Source organism: Ammodytes marinus (assembly GCF_949987685.1).
Source record: "Ammodytes marinus genome assembly, chromosome: 16".
Classification (NCBI taxonomy): domain Eukaryota; kingdom Metazoa; phylum Chordata; class Actinopteri; order Uranoscopiformes; family Ammodytidae; genus Ammodytes; species Ammodytes marinus.
Genome location: NC_137220.1, coordinates 4,323,240 through 4,330,739, shown reverse-complemented (window position 1 = coordinate 4,330,739; position 7,500 = coordinate 4,323,240). Strand labels below are relative to the sequence as shown.

Below are 7,500 nucleotides of genomic sequence, written 5' to 3'. Positions count from 1 at the left end.
GAGAGAGCGAGAGACAGACAGACATACAGACAGACAGAGAAACAGAGAGACAGACAGACATACAGACATGAAGAGAGAGACAGACAGACAGACAGACAGACAGACATAAGTATAGACAGACAGACAGACAGACAGACAGACAGACAGACAGACAGACATAAAGAGAAACAGACAGACAGAGAAACAGACAGACAGACAGACAGACATAAAGAGAAACAGACAGACATAAAGAGAGATCTGTCTCAACAACTCACACTGTAGAGATGAACTATAGCACAGTTCTTAACCCACTGATGCTCTGTGTGTGTGTGTGTGTGTGTGTGTGTGTGTGTGTGTGTGTGTGTGTGTGTGTGTGTGTGTGTGTGTGTGTGTGTGTGTGTGTGTGTGTGTGTGTGTGTGTGTTCTCTGATGCTCTTGTGTCTGAAATGGAGCAAATCCCTTTAGCCAGGTTCAAACATCTGTTCGAAAAAGCTTCCGGGAATAGTATAGGAGCACACACACACACACACACACACACACACACACACACAGACACACACAAACACACACACATGCACACACACACACACACACACACACACACACATTCTATACTTTAGCAGATTAGTGGCCGTTGTTTAAGTCAGCTGACGTATATTGAGATATTTATATATTCATATAGCCTATATAATTTTTTTGATGACAATAATTTATTTTAATATAATTTCAGCCTATATAGCTACAGATTCTAGTTCAATTGATATGTTATAATAATCACACAACACCAGAGCTGTGGAGTGTGTTATCAATCAATCTTTGTCTAATTATCCTTTGTACATTAAAAAGCTGCTAAGCACAAGACAATTTAGTGAGGTCAAGTAAGTAAGTAAGTTTTATTTATATAGCGCCCTTCACAGACCAGGGTCACAAGGCGCTTCACAATACACATTTTTTATACATACACTCAAACACCGATGGCAGTAGCTGCCAAGCAAGGCGCTGTCTGAACCATCAGGAGCAATTTGGGGTTCAGTGTCTTGCCCAGGAACACTTTGACATGTGGGTAGGCGGGGAATCGAACCTCCGACCCTGCACTCCAGAGGCAGACTCCCTACCCACTTCGCCACTGCCGCCCCAAGCATTTTTAATAATAGCCTTGAAAATCAAAACATGTTTCAAGAGCGAAATTGTAAAAAATAAAATAATAATAATATTTAAAGAGGACCTAATATACTACTTTTCTGGTCTTAATTTCTTGTTTTACACTGCTACAGAGCAACCTGACACGAATCACATAAACAAAAAACTATGTAGATTTTCGGGAAGCTCTTTCTCTTATTTTGGCGATCCAGCAGGCCATTCATGTACGTAATTACTTGATAATCTAGTATGGTTAAACATGACTATAAATCATTATAACAGCGTTTATAGGTCATAAAAGTCGAAAAGTAGCATAGGTCCTCTTTAAAAAAAGGGAGAAATAATTGACATTTGTATCTGCTTCCAATTAATGACTCTGGTTCCACGCTTACAAACGCAACATCTATTTGTAATTCATTTATACAATTATGACACTCAAAGCAAGATTTTCTAATAGCCTCGTCTGACTCAGCGTAAAGTTAACAATCAGTGTCTGTGTTTCTGGTTAATTGGGGTCCAACTACAATTCCTCTCTGACCTTTGTTCATTCATCTCAACGGCCTCATTTACATAGAGTGTGTGTGTGTGTGTGTGTGTGTGTGTGTGTGTGTGTGTGTGTGTGTGTGTGTGTGTGTGTGTGTGTGTGTGTGTGTGTGTGTGTGTGTGTGTGTGTGTGTGTGTGTGTGTGTGTGTGTGTGTGTGTGTGAGGTCAGGGCTCCTTCAAATAATTTAGCTTGAACATGTTTAATAATTTCAACATCTTGATTATGCATTCGGCTCGCTCATTTTTCACACTACATCCAATTAAAATGTGACATGCACACTCACACACACACTCACACACACACACACACACACACACACACACACACACACACACACACACACACACACACACACAGTTCAAGAATTAGTTAGCTAACTGGTAATACAGCAAAGGGGTTGGGAAATTGCTAGGATTGCTTTATATGTATAATTGCACTCTCTACACACACACACACACACACACACACACACACACACACACACACACACACACACACACACACACACACACACACACACACACACACACACACACACACACACACACACACACACACACCCCGAGTGATCCAAAAATCAATTTCCCTCCTAACATGTCCACCAAACGAAAACTCACTCGAAAATTGCACTGTGTCCGCGATGCACAAATCACAATGACAATGCGATAACAACACGCACACACACACACACGCACACACACAAACACACACACACGCACACACGCACACACACACACACACACACACACACACAGTTGAAGAATTGGCGACAACTGCATTAAGATTTGAGGTTGTGATAATATGCAGTCGTGTCCTCAGTAGTTTCATCCAAAATATATCGAAGGCAAACAGTCTTATTATGTCTCTTAGCCGGCGATAGCCCAAGGCAAGATGTATAATGTTTTTAGCTTGTACGACTTGTCCGTCCGTCTGGGACATTCTCGTAAACGCAATATCTCCTGAACGCTTTGAGGCATTTTCTTCAAACTTTGCACTAATGTCCACTCTGGTTGCGTTCCGAATCACATACTTTCTACTATATAGTATGGTAGAAAAAAGATTTAGGATGTCCCGATTCTTGTGGCCAGATTTAGGATGGTTAGAAGTACCCGGATGTCCTACTTCATGCGGCCAAGATTGTTAGTGTTGAAAACTGCATCCTATTTGGGGCGATTCTGACCCACGATCCAGTGCGCACGTGAAGTGACGTCACATCGACGAAGCCTCCATATGAAAACAAACGGGGATGCGACGGATATAAAAGCAAGAGGCAAGATCAAGGCCCAATGTTATGATGAAATAAGAGAGTAAAAGTATGTCCCAATAGTATGCCTACTGCATCCTAACTAGATTCTTTTTATCGTCGGATGTAGTATGTAGAATAGAAAAAAGAAAGAGTATGCGATTCGGAACGCAACCAATATCTCTAAAATTCCCTGTCTCACTGCGGTAACACATCAGCATCATGTATTATGCTCACTTTCTAGATTTTGGTACGTAGATTTATATTTCTATTAGCAGGTTTGAAGGACATTAAAGGCCTACTTCACCGGTTGGAATATGAAGGTGTATTGAACTCGGAGATCCTATGTAGTATAAATGTGCAAAAAAAAATTAAATCGGATCATCCTAGCCTGAGAAAAGGCAGAAAGAGTGTTTTATGGTCTCACTGTCTAACCCTACAGTTTCCTTCTTGTGACATCACAGTAAGGGTCAGGATTAACAGGACAGCTGGGCCAAGGGAAGACTGAGGGAAGACTGAGGGAAGAAAAACCTCATTCCTTATATTATAATAGTGATTTTGTAATGATAGAACGCTGCTTCCGTATGGGTGAAGTATTCCTTTAACAAAAAAAAACATTATTTTTCACTACAGACAGACAGACTTTTAACCTGTAATTTTTTTTTTTTTTTTGGTAAACTGTTTTAATTATTTTATTTAAATGTTGTATTTTTATCAATGTTTAAAATTTGTTCCTTTTTTGTATTTGTATTCTTTATTTGATTTTAACCCTGTGAAGCACCTTGAGTGGCCCTGTGCCTGAAATGTGCTTTATAAATAAAATTGCCTTGCCTTGCCTTACTAACGGCTGCCTCCCTCTCTCCTCTCCTCCAGGTTGGGACGTATGAGATGGGGATCCTACAGATGAGATACCCGGTGTGGCCTCGCTACGGGACATACCTGGAGCCGGTGTCTGACTACAGGTAGGTGTGTGTGTGTGTGTGTGTGTGTGTGTGTGTGTGTGTGTGTGTGTGTGTGTGTGTGTGTGTGTGTGTGTGTGTGTGTGTGTGTGTGTGTGTGTGTGTGTGTGTGTGTGCGTGTGTGCGTGCGTGCGTGCGTGCGTGCGTGCGTGCGTGCGTGCGTGCGTGCGTGCGTGCGTGCGTGTGTGTGTGTGTGAATATCCTACTAACACTGCTTGATTACCCCTTGCCCAATGAAGGCAATCTCTCAAGAATGCTTCGAGGGACTTTTGTCATATTCTGCACAAAGTTACTGTACATTTGGAGTCAAGGGTGAACTGATAAGGAATTTGGACATCAAAGGCTTAGGACCTTCCAAGAGTTCACAACATCCTTTTTAGAGCATGGGGCGACTGTGTCTCAGGTGGTAGAGCGGGTCGGCCGATGATCAAAGGGTTGGCGGTTCGATCCCCCGCCCTGCCACCTGTGTCATGGTTGTTGTGTCCTTGGGAAAGACACTTCACCCACCTTGCCTCGTGTGAATGTCGATAGTTAGCCTGCTGCCGGTGTGTGAATGTGTGTGTGAATGGTAACGTGGGAATGGGAACAGGTCTCCCTTGAAAAAGACTCTCCGATCTCAATGGGATTTACCTGTATAAATAAAAGGTTAATAGGTTGGACGTAAACACACACATGCAGGGGGAGTTAAACGCACACACACACACACACACAGACAGACGGATAGACAGACAGAAACACACACACACACACACACACACACACGTAGACACACACACAGATGGACGGACGGACTTGTGTGCATCCTTTTTAAAGAATACATTTTCTTTCTTCCAGGCATCTGACGGTGGCCACGCTGGAGGAAAGACCCTTTGTGATCGTGGAGGCTGTGGACCCCGTCACCGGGACGTGTGTCAGCAACACTGTGCCCTGCAGGAGGCAGTCCAACAAGACAGAGGCGTGAGTACAGCTCTGTGTGGGGGGGGTGGGAGGGGGATGGGGGGTGAGTGAGTGTGTGAGTGTGTGTGTGTGAGTGTGTGTGTGTGTGTGTGTGTGTGTGGAGGGGTGGGGGGGTGTTGGCGTGTGTGTGAGTGTGTGTGTGTGTGTCTGTGTGCGTGTGTGTGTGTGTGACAGAGACGTAAGTAAAACTGCCTAATGTTTTACTCTCTTCAAGGTGCTACCAGGAACTTTTAAATATTTCTGAAACAGTCTCATTTTTCCTCTGATGATCATGAATTACATGTAACAGCAAACGAGACCATCAGTGCAAATAATGCTATTTTTCATATAGTTTTTCTTAATGCCTTTGTCATGGGTATATACGCTCACCCAGGAACAACAGCTGGCGTAGTAAAAACACTACCGCTTTTGTCCAAAGGGGAGCGCAAGAATTAACACAAACTGAAAGTTCCTCGTAGCACCTTTAAGTATCACACCCAACATTCACTCTTAAACATCTGTAAACCATATGCTATCCACCTTAAATCAAAGACGCCCTCCTATGCAAAACCCACTTCATATCACTGTTCAGTCCCTTATGCACTCTAACATGTTAACACGTCCGGCGTTAATTGATTTTCCATCCAACTTGAGAAGAACCATTAAGGTATAGTATATGAGATTACCACACGCACACACACACCCGCACACACACACACACACACCCGCACACACACACACACACACATACTCAATCCCCTGCCATTAGCCCAAGCATTCCCCCCCCCCTCCCCCACCCCCTTATCACTCAATGAGGTGGGATACTCATTACCTTCGCTTGGCCGAGGGTCAGTGCAATATCCATGCCTGACCCTATCAAGGAAATATATGTGCTTCATGCTTTCGGTATCAATTTAGATCTGACGATTAAGACCATGCAAGCCATCAATCGTTTCAACACCTCCACTCTGATATGGTTGTTCATTAGAAAGACCCTGGCCCATTATCCATTACTGACAATAGCGCTAACGAGATTTTTTTCTAAATGGAGATGGTGGCGGTTCCTTGTCAGTGTTATGGGGCCCACTTGCCCAATTTAGACTGAAGTGTGTGCGTGTGTGTGTGTGTGTGTGTGTGTGTGTGTGTGTGTGTGTGTGTGTGTGCGTGTGTGTGTGTGTGTGTGTTTGAGTGTGTGTCTGTCTGTGTGTCTGTCTGTCTGTGTGTGTGTGTGTGTGTGTGTGTGTGTGTGTGTGTGTGTGTGTGTGTGTGTAGTATATGTGTGTGTGTGTGTGTGTGTGTGTGTGTGTAGTGTGTGTGTGTGTAGTGTGTGTGTGTGTGTATGTGTTTAAGTGCTTTTATCACAAATGCTGACCAAGGCTTAATGGTCACGTTATGAGAAAGTGTATAATGCCCCCTGGTTAGTATAGCAGACAATGGGCCGATTTTTATGGTGCTAAGAAAATAATAATTTAAAAAGGGCAGATAGCAGATAATGTCAATAAGAAAAGTTAAATGAAGCAATTGGTGCTTTAGTCTAGGAGAAATATTGACCAGTGGACGTTAAAGCTATAGTGCGTAAGTTATGTTGCCCCCCCATGAGGAATTTTGAGTTTTGTTTTGGGGAGCTGATAGGCTTAATCAACTTTGTGTCAACTCGTTTTGGCGATGGCATGAATGCAACCGACATTCATTCATATGAAAAATGTACGCACTATAGCTTTAAAGGGTAGGGTGAAGAGGTAGAGACTTTTCAAGACGGATATTTGTGCATAATAAGACTAGGGATAAAGAATAGCTTAGTTTAATGAATTGATAATCTCTGTATTTTTTTTATTTAGCCTGTAAAAAAAAAAGTGTAAAAATACATGTAGTGAAATGGCCTATTGCAATTTCCCAGATCACAAACAAATATCTTAAAGTAATTATTAGATTGCTATAGATAGATCAAGGCGACTGTGGCTCAGTTGGTAGAGTGGGTCGGCCAATGATCAAAGGGTTGGTGGTTCGATCCCCCGCCCTGCCACCTGTGTCATGGTTGTTGTGTCCTTGGGCAAGACTCTTCACCCACCTTGCCTCGTGTGAATGTCGATAGTTAGCCTGCTATCGGTGTATGAATGTGTGTGTGAATGGTAACGTGGGAAAGGAAAACAGGTCTCCCTTGAAAAAGAGTCTTCGGTCTCAATGGGATTTACCTGTAGAAATAAAGTTCAAGATAGTTAACATTCTTGTAGATTAATCTTGTCCGATATTCAAAAAACAATGTCTACTGTTTTTGTGCAGACAGAAGGCCAAATATCTAACTCCTATGCACTTTTCTGATTGTCAAAAAGCATTGAAAAATAGTCTAAAATTAATTCAAAGTCAGTGACAGCCCTATAGCTTCCTCCTGTGTGTTGCTCGGCACGTCCGTACGCTGATTCTGATATCAGTTAATTTATCAGTCGTCCTCTGATTAAAGCCAAGAGGAGAATCCTGTTCCCTCGCCCTTTATGCAGTGTCACCTTTCTTTATCTGTTCACACACAAGCACAGACATGCTCACACACACAAGCAAGCACACACACGCACGTAAGCACTCACACACGCACAGACAGACACACACACACACACTCACTCACACACGCACAGACAGACAGACAGACACACACACACATGCACGCACAGACAGACACACACACACACACACACATTAATTTGCA

General features: G+C 43.0%; 2 protein-coding genes across 2 annotated transcripts in view; one reads left to right on the top strand and one right to left on the bottom strand.

Annotated features, from left to right (window-relative positions):
* The window catches only part of tmem104 (transmembrane protein 104), a 324,830-nt gene that overhangs the window by 146,988 nt on the left and 170,342 nt on the right, over nt 1-7,500 (bottom strand). The gene's annotated exons all lie outside the window — the stretch shown is intronic.
* Nucleotides 1-7,500, top strand: part of grin2ca (glutamate receptor, ionotropic, N-methyl D-aspartate 2Ca) — a gene marked incomplete at both ends in the record, with an annotated part of 63,815 nt that overhangs the window by 32,467 nt on the left and 23,848 nt on the right. The window contains 2 exon segments of the mRNA XM_080043367.1: nt 3,781-3,869; nt 4,701-4,823. Coding sequence (XP_079899493.1) covers nt 3,781-3,869; nt 4,701-4,823 — 212 coding nt within the window.